Consider the following 20,486-nt stretch of genomic DNA (forward strand, 5'->3'; position numbering starts at 1 on the left):
AAGCAACTTCAATGATCTCTGCATTTTTTTCTATGGCTGCGCGAGCACCTCTCTCTGGAGGCTGCTCGATTCCTGTCCCAATTAAGCTCACCTGCGGCTGTAACCAAGGATTAAGAGATAGGGCATGGAGTGAGGGGAGTGCAAAAGCAAAGAAAATGTGAAGAAGGGGCCGTTGTCAGCACCGTTAAAAACATCTACACCTGGATCAGCATTATCAGAATGAGTACCCAGTTTCGACGCAGAGGATACCTAATCCAAAATTCGGTCAGTTGCTAGTTCACAAAGGCAGGCTAAATAAAATTGGATGAGTTGATAAAGCTTCACAATGAAATGTAGAAACAGCATTACACAGCTGGCATGCTCTTTCTTTACATGTTGTCCCGAGTTGCGTGTTATCTTTTACTTATTTTTTTAAGTTTAATTGGCATGTTGTGATTCCTTGTTGATGGACAACATGCTGCTCAGTGTACATAGCGCTGCTGAAAATCTGCTAAGAATTGATATAGAAAGGTTGTAGGTTACCATCACTAACTGACTGCCCAACTTATAGGTGGTGCCTCTGTCTATTAAAGTTCAAAAACTGGCTGCATGTAGTGCCCGAAAATTGCTTCGAATTTTTGTAACTTTACTATTAAACAACTCAGTGTCAACCGCATGCTCTCTCACCGATGCATCCCGCCCGGATGTTGGATGGGTTGAAGGTGAAGCCGACGTCACAGACGCATGCCGCCTCTTTGCCATTGGCCTGGCAGGTGGCGTGGCGGCCGCATTCCACCATCTCGCAGGGCGCTGCACGGGTCATCAGGTAAAACACCGTTAGAAGACATCGTGAGAGGGTGTATGGTCCCTAATATATACATGCTCAATAGATTGGGTCACAGCACTGTTTCCAACTGTTCAATTCCCAAGAAAGCAGTGAACGATGCCGGGGAGACACTTGTAGCTGCTTAGACAGTTGTGCACAACTCAAACACAGTACCACTCATACACGAGGTGGATGTTCTACCAATAGGTGAGGTGAAACAGAAGGTGACCGAGACGCTATTATTACTGCACGGCCTCAAAATGTAACAAAGCACTTGTAGTCTGAGACATGAATTGATGCACGCCACAAACTCCTCTGCTCCTAAACTTCAGCCAATTTTCAGTTACCTATCGTGCACTGCAGTGTCGCCTTAATCTGCAGTGCTGTTATAAAGACGCAAAATATCGTCACCTTATTTGGAAATTATGTTGATTTTGAACTAATCACGCAATGAACAAGAAATAAACTGTGCATTGCAGTGACCCCCAATTCTCTTACTGAGACTGTTGTGTTAAATAGGAAAGCTCATGAACTGCGGCTCATAGTTCGACGACAATGCTAGTGTTGTGCCTATGTATGCAAAATGAAGAGGAAAAACAGGTGTGTGTGGCACACTCACAGACGCAGGCCTCCTTGGGGTTGCCGATGAGGTGGTCGGGACAGTAGCAGCGGTAGGTGCCGTCGGCGTTGGCACACTTGGCATTTTTGCCACATGGGTTGGCCAGGCACTCGTTGATGTCTGCGCAAGCAGATGAGTGAAAAAAATTTGAGTTTGCATTTTGCAAGAGACTGTTTCAGCTTCTGCGGACAACATCAATTTGCTCGTGCCATGTTACAATTCCCTGGCGAAAATCTTCCCCAGCCCAACTGGTTTATGGAACAATTTCCAGTTGGTTCCAGTTGGAACCAATTGGAGCCCCACTGGTTCCAGCTGGAACCAACTGGGCTCCAACTGGAACCAACTGGAAATTGTACCATAAACCAGTTGGGCTGGGAAGAACACAGAGCTTCCAAAACCACCTTGTGATGGACTATTCCCCTCTCTCTTGCATTACTCTACCACCAGTTCAAATAAATTGACGTAGAAGTAAGCGATTACAAGATTTCTTGCCATCACTTTGATCTCTAAGAGTGACTCACTCCTCACTCATTTAGTTATCAGATTGCACAAAAAATCTTGAAAAGGCTTGACAAAACCTCTCTATAATACGCTGTTAACAACAAAAAAGACTCAATGATCAGCCATCAGTAATAATAAGCTCTGTGGCAGCACTGTGAGAGCGGGTGACAGCTTCATCTGCGCATGCGCCGGGTACGCATGCGATCAGCGTGCACGCACCTCGGCAGCGACTCTGGGGCGATGGGTGGATCTTTTCGTAGCCCGCCTTACACTGACACAGGAATCCGCCTTCGGTGTTCACGCAGGCAGCATTGCGGCCGCACGTGCCTCGAGACAAGCACTCGTTGCGGTCTGGAAGGAAGAACACGTGGGAGAGGGGGAAGGATTTGTATGATATAAGGCGATTCTCTCTCTCCCAGACCACGCGTCATGGTAATTTACGCATTAAATTCGGTTGCTGGGCCCCATGTAACAGTGACAGTCATGAATAAACCCACGACCAAAAGAAAATGCAACTGTTGCTCACGTCACGAGCAACAGTATTCTCTTACACGCGGTAGCAGCTTGAGCACTCTTGGATATTTCAAACGATCTCTCCGCACTGGATCTCCCCGACAATTCTTTTTTTTTTTTTTGCAAGCTTCACTGCAGCACAGAAATCTTGCAGTGAAACCAACCTGTTGTGGCTTTTCATCAGGACATTTCAATTTGTTAAGAAGGAAGCGAAAACCACATTAAAATTGCGAAAACGTGAGATTCATAGAAGAAAAGGGAATTTATTTATCTAAATGCTTAAATGATGATCAGAAAGTAGCTGCCTGCTAAGGTCGGCAATATCTACTCTCCCCACAAGAGTGCGCTTATTAGGGCATGCAAACTACATGCAAAGCGTGCGGCACAGTGAATAGAACTCACAAACGCCAAAAACACGTGTGAATAGAAAATAGCCAAGGCCTGCTCCGCCCACACACCCGACTCCTGCTCGCCCAGTAAACGTAAAAAGCATAACAACACCAACAATAACAAAAAATATGCTCTTCAGCAAGTGGGCTCTACCCTGTGCACGCGTGCAAAGCAGTGAAACAACCTTTGGCGAACGCAAGTTTGAGGGACACTCGCGGCCTTGGGACGCTGCGGTTCATGATGCTTACGGTCAAGAATAACTGTGGGATAAATTTAAATGACTGCTTACTACTTTCAGCACAAAAAACTTTCAGCAGTGTGCTGAAAGTTAAGCCTTTACCGATGTCCTGAGCAAACCAAAAGGCAGCGAATTTCATTTCCTGACTGGCAATTTCCTCGCTATTTATGTACTATCGCGCTCAATATGAGTTGCAACACGCGGTCATCGACCGGGGCTCGTTCCGTGGTGTGCCTCCTCCAAACAGTCGCTCGGAATTCTGGGGGAAACTGCTGTTCCAGGAAACAACAGCACCCCCGCTCAGGAAAAAGTTTCTCCCAGAATTCCGAGCGACTGTTTGGAGGAGGCACACCACGGAACGAGCCCCGGTCGATGACCGCGCGTTGCAACTCATATTGAGCGCGATAGTACTGACTTATCACGGCCACGCGAAGCTAGAAAGCTAAGCAATGGATGGAACTGCCTGCGCGATTATCTGTCCTTACCGGCTTCAAAATTTGGTTTGTCAGTTACTAATCAAAGCTGCACCACATAGAATCAGGGCGATCCCCAGTGGCTGCAGCGAGGCTTTGTTTAAAGTTAATGCATGCGACTGCCAGCACGAATACCTATGGCTAAGCAGATTCTTTGCAATAACACAAACAATAACTGTGCCTGGAAATTTATCACTACGCGAAAGCGAGCTGGCCAGACGCGGCTTCTCTACCCAGGTACCGTTGATGAGGCTTCGTCCGGTTAGGTTGCTGGCTTCTCTAAGTTGAACAAAAATTCGAACGCAACGCAAGGCAGCCCGAGAGCGCGCTTTCCCTCTTACCGATGCATTCCTTCTGGTTGGGCGACACTTGGTAGCCCTTCTTGCACTGGCAGAAGTTGTTGACGCACTCCGCATTGGCCGTGCAGTCGTGGTACGTCGCGCATTCCACACCCACGATGTCTGCGAAGAGGATGCGCATCAAGCGGTCAGGGAACAAGTAGAGGTGCAAAAAATAAATACTAGAGAGAACATACAGGGGACTGAACAGAACAAAGAGAGAGAGAAAAAAAAACGCGCTCAGTGTTTCATGCTCGTCATTTTTTTCTTTCGGGACGGTATATTTTCGTCAACTTTTGTTCGACTTGGCCTCTTACTGGAAGGAAGCTCGTTAATTTGACCAACGTGTCACCGCGCCGTCTATCGACCCAGAATAAATTCACGAAACGTAACAGTGAGGGCAAAATGTCATTGCGCATTTCTTACGCCATTGTGGATCGGCACTGGGTGAAATATAGTGTTTATATCTACGACGTAACCTGACGCAGCAGGTGACTGCTAAAGCAAGTTCACCCAGAATATTTTTAATCGCATGTCTCTTCCTTAAGAAATCACATCATGCCTCAGGAGTCGCGTTTTTCCCGGTCCCAATTGCTCCGGAAAAGGCGAGTTACATAGGAAAATTCTTCTTCTGGCTGTAGTAACCGTCCATAGTAACCGTCCCACTAAAAACCGGAACAAAGCGGGCCGTGCAAAGGACTTCCCGAAAACCCACCTCTTTCGCACGACTGGTAAGCGTTACCGGTGTAACCCTTGGGGCACTCGCAGCGGTAGCTGCCGGGGCTGTTGTAGCAGAGGCTTCCGATGGCGCAGGGATTCTGGGCACACTCGTCCACGTCTGCGCAGGTGTTGAAGGAGGTAGAGAGAGAGAGAGCACATTAGTTCGCAACCGTGGCGTCCGCTAAGGAAGGAATAGTGAAGGAGTGAACAACTGGGCGAGAAGAATGCATATGTGTACACACCGAGACACTGAATCCTTGGGTCTCCAGAGTAGCCCTCCTTACAGGTGCAGTGGTAAGACCCCACATCGTTCAGGCAGAGTGCGTTCAGGCCGCAAGCCGTTGGTCTCGAGCACTCGTCCAGATCTGCATCGTGAGTGGTGAGAGTGAAATGCGCAGACGACAACAGATTTTTTTTCCGCTTCTATTATTTAGTACAGAAATCGGCACATGCCGATATTCAGATCATAGTTTGATAGTAAATTTGATTATAATCGTTTATATAGGCCTTATTTTAAACTTTGATTCATGTTTGGTTACCTTCTTCCCTTATCGAGAGGCTGCGCTACGGTATGTCCGGAAGTCTAAGGGCGGTGGCGAGCATGCCGAAGAGCAACTATAACTTAATAAGGCAAACTACCTACAGTCCAACCTCGTTATAACGAAGTCGCATTTTGCGCGGAAATTCGTTCGTTATATCCGATATTCGTTATAAAAGCATGCACTCAAATTACGGCAGAAAAGGTCTGTTTATAAACCCAAGTAAAGGCACTTTAGGATGGACAGCACAGGGTTGAAAAAATGCACTATTTTTTAATTTAACGCGTGGTATAAGCATGTCAAACCTCACCTTGCATTTCATACTGGAAAGCAAGAGCGAACTCACAAGTCGGGATGCTGGCCAGGTGCAAAAACTAATTTATTTAAAAAACGATGTAATCTTCGTTTGGCGGCACTTCACACTATTTGACAGGTTAAATTTTTCGACGAAATCAACACAGAGCAGTGCTTTCCCGATGTCAGCTGATTTGGCCACAGGTAGGTTCCCGAGGTACCCCCTCAACTTCGCCATCTTCACATGCATTGCTGTTTGTAGCATCATCTGTAGAAACCACCTGATCAACAATTTCTTGGTCGGTCAGTTCGGGCGCCACAGCCAAGTTGTCATCTGCACAGATGAATTCCTCGAACGTAACGTTCGGAACCGCCAGTTGACGCCATGTCGTCTCGCCGAAATTGTCCGCTTGCCTTCCAGTTGCATGCGGAAGCTTTCTGCCTACTTCTCGCAGTTCTCGGCGCCAACGGCTGCTTCTTCACCAGACAAGACGTGGCAAACAATCCGACGGCGGTCATTAAATCGCTGCAGCCAGCCACTGCTTGCATGAAAGTCATTGTGGCCTCAGGCGCAAGTCAGACTTCTCGCCTTCATTTGAAGGACGGCACCAGACAAAGGTTACGCGCTATAGCGTCCTTGAACCATGCAAACAAAGCATCTTCAACATCCTGGTGATGACAAAGCCTTACACCCTTGCTGTCATTCTTCACAACGCCTGCAGAGAGGACGTTTGCAACCTTCTGCCTTGCGCTCAAGATGGTTGATAAAGTGCTAGGCGCGACACCAAAGTCCGCGGCAATGACTTTTCTTTACGCCCGCTGTCGACCGCCCTGAAGATCTTTATCTTCGTTTCAAGCGAAACTGCTGCAAGTTACGACGCGTTCCGCGACGGCGTCCACGGAATGGACTACAGAGATCATAGAGATAGCGCGGAGATAGCGCGCGAGTCGGCAATCGTGCCGGCGGGGTGGCCGGGGAGCATGGGCTTTGGTTCGATCACGTGTCAGTCACATGCTACGCAGCCGTTGATGCTAGATTCATTCGCTCTCCCTAGATGGCGTGGCGTGCGGAAGCGCGGGTGATTCAAACACATCTTAGGTGCGGGCGATTCAAAAGATCAAAATTTAGCGTGTTTTGAAATTTTTTCCTCCTTGTTTGCGCATTTTGAGCGCTGTGAATACAAAAACTGCTTCGTTATAACCGATATAGTGTCGAATTTTTAATTTTTCGTTTCGTTATACAGGTAGAACTCCCATAGAAATAAAGCATGTCCAACCAAACTTTTCTTTCACTTCGTTATATCCGATAATTCGCTGTATCCGTGTTCGTTATAACGAGGTTCGACTGTACTAAATAAACGTGTGTGCTAGATAAACGTCGGGCCGCATTCACTGGAAAGAAGACAATCATGCGCGCACGCTGCTTTCCGCTGCATGCATTATAAGCAGCGCACAATGCATAGGCAAAAGAGGCAGATTCGCATCCCATCGTACCGTGGCATCCGGCCGACAGCTGCGCCTCGCCGACGTATCCCAGCTTGCAACGGCAGAAGTAGCTTCCTTCCGTGTTGGTGCAGTCCGTGTTTGCACCACACGCATGCGGGCACTCGTTGATATCTGCGGAGGAGGACAGAGGAAGAAAGTCAAGCGTCGACCGATCTCTCACTCAGCATGCTGCCCCGTCGTAAAGAGGCTAGCTACTCTGTCCTTGTACTCCATGATTACGGAGCTCTGATAACCCCCTTCATTATAACAGCGCGAGCTGTTATACGGAGCCCTTCATGGCATCGATAAGCCGTTAACATCCGGTCACGTGACGGCGTGAGGTCACGTTGCGGTATCCCAGATTCGCACCATGCCCCCCCCCCCTCGCTTGACCGCGCGCCGTCTCAGCGCGCTCGCGCATGCGCAGCAGACAATGCAGCAGACGACGCTGCTGCGCCCAACGTTCCTATTGGCAGCGCCGTCGGCCAAATACTCCCAGTAGACCTTGCGAAAGTACATGACTTCCGGCACACTTTTTGGCGTGCAGCTCGGATAGCGATCGAGGGCCTCTCTTAAGCTTTCCTTCCTGAATGACACTAATTGTTAGTAGCTCTTTATCAAAAAATAACAATGAAAGGAAAAGATGTTGCTAGCCGCGGCATCTGCCATCGAAACCTGAAGCACCTGAGCTGCGCCTAGCATGAATAAAATGACAGGGAGAAAAGAGCAAGAAGTGAAAGAAAGAGGGGAACAATAGAAAGGAAGCATAGGAGCCTTATGGCACCAAGTCTGTAGCTTTTAGACAGGCAGAAGCAAAGCGACAGCTTGTGCTGAGTTTATAGCGCGTTACGCAACGGAGCGTAAACACCTGACAATTATTTTTTTGCCTTTCCTTTTGTTTCTAGTTACTTTATCAAAAGATGTGGTTGGAATGCAAATCTACGGGAGTTAAGGTATACTAACGAATCGATACAGGTTAATAAGTCAGTAAAATATGAGAGGTGGGCTTTAGTTACAGGGTGGCTCTTTGTAAAAACGACACCTCGTAATACCCGCGGCATTAAATAATTAAATATATACTCCTGTCACATAGCCTTTTACCCCAAATCTTATCTCTAACCCTCACTCTTACCTCAACCTGACATACTTTCTCACCTCAGCCTGTTTCGCAAATAGGCTCCTTTTACTGTCGCCCAGGGTTTAACGAGAAGCGTACACTTGACGGGCATTCACATTCATTAAATTGCCCTTGGTTTAAAATCCCGATTTGAAGGAGAAGACCACGCAACATTGGAAAGGGGCTGAGAAGAAACAGTTTGCATCACTCGCTGCTTCCTGTGGCAAGACCAGTGTTGCTTCCACGAGGTAGGCGTTGCGCCCGCAAGCGGCGGCGGCAGCTTTTGGCAAGGGGAGGCACGCACAGGGGCGGGACAGAACAAAAGAAGCGGCAAGTTCACACGCGCTTTCGCTTTCATCTTCTGCGGTGTCGCCTCCTCCAATTAACGCGGCAGGAATTCCTGAGCGCGGCGCGCGCTTCTTATTCTTAGTTTTACTTGCCGTTCCACTCTTCGGTCCCATTGTCTGTGGAACGCCATACCGCCCGCAGGCCTTGAGAGAGCTAGGCGACAGTGCGCGGCATCGTCTGCTACCAAGTCGTCTGCTCCGAAGCGTGAACGCTTGCGTAGCACGCTGCAGACGGTTAGATGCCGCTTCGAATGCTTTATTTTTTAATTTTTCACTTGTGAGTGTTTATACGGCGGTCTACGACTGCGTGCAGAAACTTCTGACTGGATCTGTGCCAAGGATCCAGCTCCAAGTTCAGTCAGTCACTGCCTGCAAAGGTTTTACTATATTAAAAGTGAGATCAGACCTGTCCCATCACAGGAAAGTAAAATGTAACTTGAGTAATCAGCGACTACTCGAGTTCTGAAAGATGGCGCATTTTAAGGCTTTAAAAAAAAATGCTAAGCCGAGCTATAAATTGAGAGGGAGAGAAATTTAAGGCGGTTATAGCAGCTGACAATGAGGACTTACCGTGAATGCAACACCGCTTATACAGAGTGTCTCAACTAAGACTTTAGACAATTTTTAAAAATAGGCTAAGCTAGAAGAGCGCTTTTTTCGGCATAGCACTGACAGTGGTGTAACTAATATGAATAGTTAACTAATATGAATAGTTAACTTTTTAACCATTGCTGTTAGTCTCCTTAATTATTGAGAGGCGCGTAGCCCGCTGTAAGTAATATTCTTACCAGTTTTTAGAATTTCAAAAACGCAGTTACCCTCGGCGCTCTGGCCCAACAAATTTAGGCTATTTCGACAAGTTACGTTCACTGCAGAGGTTGCTTTGCCTGCAAGTTTCTCCAAAGCGCATGCATTTTGACTCTATGTAGCCAGAATTTGTTGGGCCACAGCGCTGAGGGTAACCGCGTTTTCTAAATTCTAAATGTTTATATGTATATTACTTACGGTAGGCTACGTGCCTCTCAATAATCAAGGAGCCTAACATAAATAGTTAAAAAGATTACAATTAAATATTAGTTAACGAGCCTGCTATAATTAGTACACCTTTGTTGTATTCTAATGTACTACACCGCTGACAATGCTATGGCGAAAAAAGCACTCTTCTAACTCAAAAAGGCTATTTCTAAAAATCGTGTAAAATCTTGGGTGAGACAATCTGTATATATATCTTTCTCTCGCTAAACCACGCGCAGACATGAACGTGCCACTTACCCTGACAGGCGATCTTTGGGTTCCCGGTGAATCCCGGCGGGCACTGGCAGTAGAAGCTTCCGGGCGCGTTGACGCATGTGGCCCTCGTGCCGCAGGGAAAGTGCGGGTCCAGGCACTCGTCCACGTCTACGCAGCCGTGGTGGGCACGGCCCGGCAGGGGCTTGTATCCCGGCTGGCACTCGCACTCGAAGCCGCCCGGGAGGTTGTGGCACACCGAGTTGGTGCCGCACGGGTCGTTGCGGCACTCGTCCACGTCTACATCGCCGCGAGAAGGAGGAGGCCACGGTTCGGTGAAAACGGCGTATACTTTATTAGCGGGTGAAGCGAACTAATTGCAAACGCTTAGTCCTAGCCAGCAATGGTTACTCCTTGGCAAGACCTATTGTGCTTGACGTTCCTTTGTAGTAACCAAAGACATCTGTGGTTGGTTTTTGAGAGACTAATATGGTTGTGGCAAGGGCGTCCGCAGAACTTTTTCCAGGGGGGTGCACCCGATGTCTGGAGATGGGGGAGGCGGTAGGTTTGTAGTTGTTTTCTACTGGGCATAAATAATGTCCGTAATTCCAAGGGGGGGCAACCGCCCCCCCTTGCCCCCCCTTCCGGACGCCCATGGGTTGTGGCAATTTTAGTCACAATAGGAGGTATTAACTCAGCCGTAGTGGTCGTCGCCATTTTGGCGTCCATGCAGTACGGCGAAAGGCTACAGTGCGTGTCTAACCGGGCTTATCCCACCCACCTCCGGCCTAAACAGCTGAAGCTGAGCGTTGAACACCAAGATGGCGCCCATGACGTCACGTGGATACCTCTTATAGGGCCAACGTCTGTAGTACTAGCGATTAAGACAGATTTAGTAGCGGCCGCTTTAACGACTGTCATGGCATGCCTTTTGTGTTACTGATCCAACCTAGCAGATCCAGCTGAAAATGAGTATTTATCAAAGGTATACGAAACATCCCGTTAGCAAAGCTCTACAGTAACCGACCTGGGGATAAACTGACAACCAAAACTGCGCTGTCAAAGGCTCCTGGTCGTCTGCAACTCGCTCTTAGCGACAACGAGCTGCATATTCATCGCGCCACGGCGCGAATGAAATGTGTACTATAATATACAGTGAACGTGCACCCACCATGGCACTCGATGGTGGGGTCGCCAGTGAACCCGTCGGGGCAGACGCACGTGTAGCTTCCAGGGACGTTGTGGCACTCCGCGTGCAGGCCGCACGCGTTCGGGTCCTGGCACTCGTCGATGTCTGGGAGAGAAGCGCACCACAGGTTAGAGACCCCGAGGAAATCCCGTTCACAAAGACACGCGTCAACAGTGTTCACAATCTCTAAAGGTCATTGTGTAAAACCTGTAGAGTGTACAGATCCCAGAGTACATAATGATGATGACTAGTCCTATTACGAGAAAATATGGCGGCATGTGTGTATGTACACGCAGATGGCACAGAAAATCCCAGCTATGGCAAGAAAAATAGTGTGACGTCATCAAGCGGCCGTATGACGCACACTGCAAGCCGAACACCTCCACTTCGGACAACCCTATAAATGTCGTTCGTCTACATATACTCGCCATGGCTGACCTCCATGTGGCGCAACAGCTCGTCGTACAGGGTTCCGGGTGGTGTCATGCGGCTTTTCGTTGCATACAATTTACATGTGTTAGTAAGCTGGAGGCTAGCTTGCGACACAGATTCGAACCTACGGCATATGCACGTATGCCTTCCCAGACTTTCATATCAAAACTGTGGTGCAACCGTTCGACCATCTCGGGATCTTTAACGTGCACTGGCGTTAAAGATCCAGTTTTCGAGACGGATGCGCACAGCTTGCTGAGGCTTTCACACTGCAACGATCACAGGCGCTGTACAAAGGGCCTACAGAGATTCGCAGCTTGCGCCCGCTTCATCGCGACTGCAGATCAGAAGTATGCAGCACAACGTTGCCTGATGACCCAATTCCGCTCTCACAACGAAAGCAAGAACGCAGCACGCGTAAACCGTTATGACTTCAGCGATGTAGGGTCCAAATCAATAATAGAGCGCTAATTGGTGCCTTTTGTACGAATCCTGACTTATCGACGCGCTACAGTTTAAAGCACACAGGAATCTCGAGAACACTTTAGATCAGTTAATGGTAATTTAAACTGATACACTCCCTAGACACAAATACGCCTATAAGGGAGTAAAAAGGGAGTAATCTGTCCTCTAGCGCACTTCCTTTTAGGGGCTGGGTATTCTGCCCAAGCCTTGGGGTACATTGCCATCACTACAAATACGGAATACGTTTGGCAACGGAAACACATTCCGTCTTCAAAACACGCAGTTACGAAGACTTTAACCGAGATTTCAAAATCCCCTGCTGCCTAACCGCATCAGGACTTCCGGCGCTGCATTTAAAAGCATCCTCCCATTGCTAACTGCATCAGGTTGCTATGACTTGCAGTGGGAATATGCCTTCGTTGCCAACAGTAAGCATTCTGCATATTTGATGATCAAAATCTACCCCGGAAATTGGGCAGCATTGCCTGCCCCTAAAAAGAAGTGCGCTAAAGGACAGCTTACTCCTTTTTTACTCCCTTTTTACTCCAATATAGGCGTATTCGTGTTTAGAGTGCAGTGCAGAGTACTCTTACTCCGTTTAGAGCGTTTAGAGTACGCCATTCTCACATTAAGAAGGCAAAAAATACGGAGTAAGCGGTACCAGCGACCACACACGGCGAACGTCAAATTTCGCGCACTAAGGAGACGCACAGACGAAGCGCCAGGAAGGTCAAGCGCACGCACGAAGGCCAAACGTATACGTGGCACGATGTTGTCAAAGCAACGCCGCCTAGCGTCCACGAAAAGAAACAGAAAAACATAAAGAAAGCACTCTCCCAGAGAAAAGGGCGACGACGGGACTGACATAAGCGTGACATGCATAAAGCGCGCGCGTAATCTGCAAAGGAAAGCCAGAACTACGAGCGCGAAAATCGCCCGGCACATTTCGTGGCGAGCAAAATTCGCGCCTCAAAAGCTTACGTTGAGCAGACGACGGCGTGAATGTCAAGTTGTTTTCTTTTTCGCTTTTTCTTTCTCGGTTTTTATCGTTTATTCGCCTTTCTGGAGGAACGCCGGCGGGCGCGAACAATGAGAGGAAAGCGGCAGAATGCGAGAACACACAACGACGGCAGCGGTGTCGGCGCCCCGTGGTATCTTGCACAACAGACCAATCTGTCTCCCCGGACACGCAGCGGATATGCAAGTCTGTAGAATGGTCGACGGTGGTGTACGAAGGGGGGGGGGGGGGGGGGGGGGGGGAGAAAAGGAAGGCAGGGGGAGGAAGGGCTTTTGTGTAAACACTTCTAGGATTCACTAGAGGGACAATGCGCGCGCTATACATATGCACTGCTCTGCGGCGCGCTCGCGTTTCTGTATAAGTGTTTGCGCTGCCAGGAATGGCCTCGTCGTCCTTCCAGCGTCCTTTGCACCGCACGCGTCGCTGACCGCGCATTCGTCACGGCAGGAACAGCAGGAGGGGGGATCCGACGTCGGAGCAGTGAAACCGAGAAGCATTTTCTTTTTTCTTTTTGCAAACTTTCGGAGGCAGGCTTCGTTGCATCTGCCTCGGTCGCTGAGCGACCAGAACCGGAGCGACCCTCTCCTCGCGTGAAGACCCTCATCCGTCGGAGTGCTGCCTGCGCGCCTTATATGTATAGCTTCGCGGAAAATCAATTTCGCCGGTTATGAAGTGTATCGCATACGGCGTCCGACTGAGTAATGGCGTGGAGTCGCTTCGGAAAGTGTAAGGAGAGCACAGGCATGTTGTATACTTGTGGTGCGCGCCCCTGGGGTGAATGAACGGGTCGGAAGACAGTGGGGAAAGGGGGGGGGGGGGGGAGCAGAGAATTGAGACACGGATGGTGCAATGACAAGAAGAGTTCATAATACAGATAATCATGTAAAGCGCAGCAAATTATGCGCCGTGGGAACTGTGTGGATCCTGCCAGAGATAAAATCGGAAAAAATGGGCTTCGCCCGAGTTAGTTGGCGCTTCGCGTTATTCATTTTGTCAGGTCGAACCTAGAAGCAAGGACAGCGAGCCGGGTTTCATTCCTTAGCTCACGTTTTTAAATTAAGTTCAAGTTGTCAGTGAGAATAACACCGAATCGTGGGGTAAATGCAGAACCTTAAAGACACTGTCGTTCTTTTTGTTTTTGTTTTCTTCTCGTTTCGCCTTCTGGCGAGTGAAGCTCCGCCTTTAATTTCTCCCTTTCTTCTCCCTCTAGCACGAATGTGGGTGGTTCACAATGACCTTGAACGAAAAGAAAGGGAGGGTGAACTACTCCACCCATCGCCAACGGTGGCCGAAGCAGCTCCGGAGCAAGAAACACAGGCATGCGCAGAAGTAAAGAAAAAAATAACAATCACCGGGATGGAAACAGAAGAAAGACGTTACATAGTCCCCGTCTGCGGTCAAAAAGAGAGATCCGTGAAGCAACGGTGTTTTTCTGAAGAGCTCCTGGCCTGCTTTAAGTATTTTTCGGTTAAAAGCAAAGAAACGGCACGAGTAGAACATGCCAGCCAATTTTCGTCTGCTACAGTTACGTACTTTGTTCGTCGTCTGCGGGGAAGAAGCAAATAACAGGGAGCGAATAAGCATCCGCCAGACAACGGTTTCACTTTCCTTCGCTGCTCAAGGATGGGTGGAATTCCGAGAAGACATTCCGGAGAAAGAGAAAATAAAAACGGGAAGAGCACACTGAGCGTATGGGAGGCTCTCACGGCAGCCGTTGCCGTCAGGCGACAGGATGATATAGACGGGTCTGTACAGGTGCGCTACGTAACAAAGAGCGAAGAAGCTACACTCCTCTTCTCCCTCTCCAGAGAGCCTTATTTATCGCTGTATTCCTCGAACGAAAAGGAACAGGCGGCCGTGCGAGCTGTATACACCAAACAGACGCTGAGGAATGAGTGAAATAGCCGAAGCGTTTCAAGGATGCGTCTAGACACGGCTTTCTTTTGTTCGAGCAGTTGTCAGCGTTGCCGGCGGCCATGTTTCACTTTCCACGGCCTTCACCCCTTGTGAGCTCTCGGCGCCAAAGTCGGGCGACCGCGGTTACACGGCTGCCTCGGGCGTACCATTCTCGTGCGTTTTTGTCGTGAATTGTGTATAAAATACAAGTTTCCGCCTTTTCTACTTTCGTTTGTGCACTTACTCCAGATTTCTCTGATTTGGTCGTAGGTGCATTTACCGATGCCGATTTGCTGTCTAAGTTAATTGTTACGTGAAAAAATCGTGCCGTGATGAAAGGTGTCAGGATTTGATTATTAAGCTGCCTTTGGTGAGAACCGTGGTTCTCGTTGCACGAAATTTTTCGCATCTGGACGCCATCGAACTGCAGCCGAATTGAGCCCTTCTACGGCAGCAGAACGCCATGATCTCCTAAATCAAGCGCCGATTCTCGGCCGTACAACGCCATTGACTATAGTCGGATAGAACTCAAGAACGCAGCGGCTTTTCCCCGTCAGAGGACCCCCTTCCAGCCAATGGCGTCGGCCGATTCTCATGAACCTGCTAGAGTAATAATGCAAGGAGTGGTAGATTGAAGGAGATAATTCCCTCTCTCCATACTAGGGGATAGACCCCTACCTTCATTGTAACGTTAGCAGGGTCATGAGAATCGGCCGACGCCATTGGCTGGAAGGGGGGTCCTTTGACAAAGGGGAAAAGCCGCTGCGTTCTTGAGTTCTATCCGACTATACTAAAGCCACTACGACGGGTGACTGGTTCGCTTTAGTTAATACAGACTAAAGGCATGCGGACCATTGCTCATGAAAGGCTTGACGCTTAATGCTAGCACACATCTACAGAGGGCTGGCTCCTTTCATACGACTGTCGGTTCGGTCTCAGTCGTTCAGCGAAAGCCGAAAGAGATTCACTTAGTTACTCTGCTTTAGCGGCTGTTGAATGAAAGTGATACCCATTAGATATAGACATACCCTCGGCAGATGTAGTTATATTTGTGTATCGCGCATGCAGCTTAGAGAGCGATGTGAAGAAAGCAAAAGTGAGGCTAAATGACAGCAACAACCACTTCCAGTCAAACGAGAATACTGCCCTCGAGGGTGTACAGACAGTGATGTACAGGCAGGTGTACAGGGTGTGTGCATTCTTTCGCGCCGCATACACATATGCTGTTGCCGACGGTCGCATGCACTGTGCGAGGCGTGTGGCGCCAGGCTGAATTCGACGCGCCTGAGTTTGCCACCGAAAATGCAAACGGAAGCGAGGAAAAGAGCAGTGAAAAGAAACATGCAAGTACGGGTAGCGGCCGTACGAAAGGGAAAACATTACAAGCGTTTCACAACAGCTACTTTATAAGTATGATGGAGAGGCACAATTTGTAGTTTTTTTTTCCCTCCGAAATAGCTCTCCTCTGGACGTACAGACCCCTGAGACATTTCGGATTTCAACGAATAAATTTCAACTAAAATCGCTGTGTATGTGTATGGGGGAGGGGGGTACAAACAATGTTCGCTACCGTACTGCGTGTACGTGTCTAATCTAGAATTTTTTTTTCTTCGAACCAGAAAAGGCGAACGTCAATAGCAACTCGAGGGAGAAAGCGCAGCGTGAGAGCAGGCTAGGGGCTGGCAGCTTCAGAATACCGTCGCAGAACACGTGTACCACTGCCTCTATCCTCTGGAAGCAGCTTGGCCAAGGCATGAAGCAAGCGCGTCATAATCCTCGACCGACTGGCTCTTCGCGTCGTGCGTCACTTTACTCTCATGCAGGTGCGACAGGAAGATTCCTCAGCGGATATATATGTGTGTGTGCCTGTCACAGGATACGTGTCCGTGCCTGGCCCCGAGCCACGGCGATGCAGTGATAGATGCAGCAGGCATAAGAGCTGGTGCACGTGTATTACGTGTGGGCATATACAGAGGCGCGGTGGGCTCCCATGCCAGGCGTCGCCGGGGCCATCGTGTTTATATGCATGTGTGTGTGCCGAGGCATCGATCACTGTCCCGAGGCGCCGCCAGGGTGCCCCGCGTCTCAGGCGGGGGCCCCTGTCCGCGCCCGAGTCCCTCCAGCGGTGGCGGTGCCGTGCCCTTGAAAACGGCGGAGCGAGCGACGCCCCCTGGCGGTCCTGACGACGTTATTAGTGGGAGCGGAGGTGAGAGGCCCTGCCTGCGGGACGCCGCGCCACCAGGCAACGTTTCGCGGACCCGCGCATTAATACCAGGGGGGTAAAGCGCGGTGGGGGTGGTGTGATAACCTTCTGCGGTGCCACCTAAGGCATTGCAAAGAATGCGTACAAAAAAAAAAAAGGATAGTACAAAATTAATGACTCACTACCTCAGCAAGCGTTGAAATTTACTTCAATAGAATATTTTTGCGCTTCTAATCACCTTGATCTTAAAAACATGGAGGGGATGCTATATTTAAGCTTCAGTTTCATGGTGATGGCGACCATCATGGTACCGATCAGAATCACGTGGTCTAAAAAGATCGATGTTGTCAGATTAGCATGGCCTGTATTCAGTCAGCAGAACAACGGCTGGCTATCAAGAGGAGTAACCATAATGACTGACACCGCGGTTAGCATTGCGTGTTTTTACCTCAGTTCGTGAGAAACATGTTCACTCTAATGAAGACGTACACGAAAAAAGGACAAGTAGAACTGGCGCTGGTCCGAAACTGTGATGCTAAATGTGAATGTAGCGTTTACAGGACATTCGCGCAGTAAGTCTTCAGGAATAGTTGCCACGACGAATAAACGAACTGTATTCCCTTGTGATAAATGCTAAAGAAAGTTTGTGGCGCTTGCAATGACTTATACGATAGGAAACTGCGCAACCACAAGGGAAAGACGGTTGTGCTACAGAAGAGCTTGAAGCGGTGTAGCTGGGCTGATTCAGGGAATAATGCAGGGCTTCGGTGGCAATGACTACTTCTGGGCCCATGTACACATTTCGGTAAAAACCGACAAGCTCTTTTTTTTTCACTAACCTACGGGCGTCTGAACACGTACGAAAGTCCGGCTTTCTTGGAGGCCACCTTTATATGCAAGGCAACGAAGGAACATTGTGAGATGCTGTTATAAACGTATTGATGGAAACGGTACGACCTTCCGGTGCATAGCAATTCTTGCTTTTAAAGTTTGTCTGCGCTCGTAGCGAGTAGTGGAGAGTGCAATAGAAAACCAATGGGGCGCATTTTTTTAACAATAAATATCACAGAACTATAAGAGTACCGAGAATGGATCTGCGGATATTTTGATTGTGACGATGCAATCTTACGATACGCAAAAAAAAAAAAAAATCTCTGCCTCTCCCGTAAACGAGAGTAGAGTAAGCATGAAATGTTTACGGGCCTAATGTCATCTCGGTGGACACCCGAACCGCACAGTAAAGGAAGGGAGGAACGCCACCACCCGTTCGGCGCGATGCCTTGCCCTTTGAACGCAGTGCTTCTCCCCCGGATCACGTATGACAACGCAGTGTAACGTGGCATTTATGTGCTTTTTGCACGCGTTATTAGAAATCGGAAATTATAATTCCGTGCATTATCAAACCCACAGCTCCACTGATATCTTGATAAACATTGAGAAGGCACTGGCAGCAGTTATTTTTTGTCTCGTTTGGAGAGTAACCGGCGCTTGCATGCCGGTCGCGTAGGAGGGCTTAGAGAGTCTCGTTAAATCTCGTTAAGTCTCGTACGGTGCCCGGATGTTCTCGTTTCAGTGCCCGGATGAGTGGATTTCAGTGCCCGGATGACTGGAATTCAGTGCCCGGATGACTGGAATTCAGTGCCCGGATGAGCGGATTTCAGTGCCCGGATGATGGCTCTCGGTCTTGGCGTGACGTCACCACCCTGCCGACAACGGGAGCTAAAAGCATTTCATGCTTAAAATGCGTTCATAAACAATTTCCCGCAGAAAAAAAAAAGCGCGTACAAAGCCCAGCATGATCGCTGGTAGGCTAAACTGAGACGACTTGACCTGCAAGAACGTGTGACTAAACGAAATTACTAAGAATGAACCGGCGTTGCAGCGTACGCATAGGTTTTCTTTTTAATTACTTCTACTGCAGTGCTCACCGTTGCAGGCGACTGTGGCGTTCCCGGTGAATCCCCGCTGGCACTTGCAGACGTAGTGTCCGGGCAGGTTGCAGCACTCGGCGTTCTCCACACACAGGGCGGCCAGCGCCGGGATCTCGCACTCGTTGATGTCTGAGAGGGAGAGAAAGAGAGAGGAAGACCGCCGTTAGCAACAGTAATAGTTTTAGGCTTAACGTACAATCGAACTAAAGTGCACCAACAGAGTTTATATTTGCAAGAACGCTAAACGAAATACGTGAACTCAGCTACAGCTGCTTTGTTCCTCTTTTAATGCAAAGTAAGTGATTACCAGGAAAAAAAAAAAACTGAGCTGAGCTTGTTCGGCCGGAACGAAAGCGATCATGTTCGCATTGATTCTGACTATGCACATACACTCTTGATGCTCACTAGCTGCTTTGATTTCGCGCGGCAAACTTAGGTGAGTGTAAAGATAGTGGTCACGTGAATGCGCACATGTGGATCTTGTTAATGACTTGTTAATCTGCATTATCACACCTTTTCACGCGTATGCAATTGAGAACCATGTATGCAAAGAGAAAACAAATTGAGTACCAATATCAAAACCATGCGCAAAGTCGCGCGGAAATAAAAATAAGAGAGAGAGAGAGAAAGAGAGAGACATTTCAATCAGTGTAAAGCTTTTCAGTACAATAAATACATTTTTAAAACACCTTTCGCAACACTATTCGCAATGGATCAATCGATCAATCAGTCAACGAATCGACGAAAACGCAAGCCCGAATGTCGATCGCAAACGAGGCCTACAATTTCTGCTCCAAAGCAGTTACAGAGCGCAATGCACGCGGCCGAGAACAAAAGGATATACCTCCTTGGAGGGCACCACCGAAAAACAACAAAAGTCAAGTCGCGCACAAGCACGGCCCTAAACAGGCGCGCTCGTTTTCCGCACCGTTCCTTCCATCCGGCGCAAGGTCAGACTCTCACCGAAGCGCTAACGGATGCGTGCGCGTGCACGGAGCAAGACGCGCGGCCTCGCATCCCCAGCAGAGCCTCCCCCCACCCCCCTTGCTACCCGTGGCCGCGGGAAAACGCCGGTCCCACGCCGGGACACGAGCCAGTGCTCCAGAGGGCACTCCGCTAACACACACCCGCGGCGCACCAAGGGAAGAGACGCATCTCGGCAGATAACGGCGAACACAGTGCGCTCATGCGGCTCTAAGAACTCGTTGACCAGGCGACCCGCTATGCACGCTAAAGGCGCTAGAGGGCACCACGAACGCCTATCGCGAACTTTGTTTGGCGTCCCCTGCATTCATCCACAACACGCGGTTGTAAGCAGTGTGCGTAAGGCGATATTTCCTCCTCCTTCTTATTCCAGCGGGGCCCCACTTCTTTCCGAGTCGATGCAGCACGTATGCGGCGTTATAGGCCTCACTTGCACGCGCATGCTGCCTTCCAACGCGGCCGCGTGCCTTCCGGGTGAGAGAGGACCGCCGACCGTGAAACGATTTCGGACGGGATAAGTTCCGTTGCAAGCGGGTCTGCCTGCGCGTGCCGCTGCCAACGCTGTATAAAAAGTCTATTATCACTATACGCGGGACGGACCAGACCCGCTATTCCGCTTTGCGCAAATCGCTATTTTTCACGAATCGTGCGAACGCGCGGCCTAGCCAAAACTTCTTCCTTCTTTCTCTTGCTATTTTTGTTTTCATCCTTCACTCTCTTTCTTTTCCTTATCGGTCGCACACCTTTTCTCTCTCTCTCTCT

General features: G+C 49.1%; 1 protein-coding gene across 1 annotated transcript in view; it reads right to left on the reverse strand.

Moving 5' to 3' along the window:
- LOC149363695 (uncharacterized) overlaps positions 1 to 20,486 on the reverse strand; it is a 143,300-nt gene that overhangs the window by 85,037 nt on the left and 37,777 nt on the right. Inside the window, exons 3-12 of the mRNA XM_089573657.1 lie at positions 18,738 to 18,869; positions 10,778 to 10,900; positions 9,652 to 9,906; positions 6,925 to 7,047; positions 4,840 to 4,962; positions 4,593 to 4,715; positions 3,881 to 4,000; positions 2,145 to 2,276; positions 1,425 to 1,544; positions 667 to 789 (exon numbers count right to left, since the gene is read on the reverse strand). Coding sequence (XP_089429783.1) covers positions 667 to 789; positions 1,425 to 1,544; positions 2,145 to 2,276; positions 3,881 to 4,000; positions 4,593 to 4,715; positions 4,840 to 4,962; positions 6,925 to 7,047; positions 9,652 to 9,906; positions 10,778 to 10,900; positions 18,738 to 18,869 — 1,374 coding nt within the window. The remainder of the gene's footprint in view (positions 1 to 666; positions 790 to 1,424; positions 1,545 to 2,144; positions 2,277 to 3,880; positions 4,001 to 4,592; positions 4,716 to 4,839; positions 4,963 to 6,924; positions 7,048 to 9,651; positions 9,907 to 10,777; positions 10,901 to 18,737; positions 18,870 to 20,486) is intronic.

This window comes from Amblyomma mixtum, chromosome 2 (genome assembly GCF_055824585.1).
Source record: "Amblyomma mixtum isolate Tamu chromosome 2, ASM5582458v1, whole genome shotgun sequence".
Lineage (NCBI taxonomy): Eukaryota > Metazoa > Arthropoda > Arachnida > Ixodida > Ixodidae > Amblyomma > Amblyomma mixtum.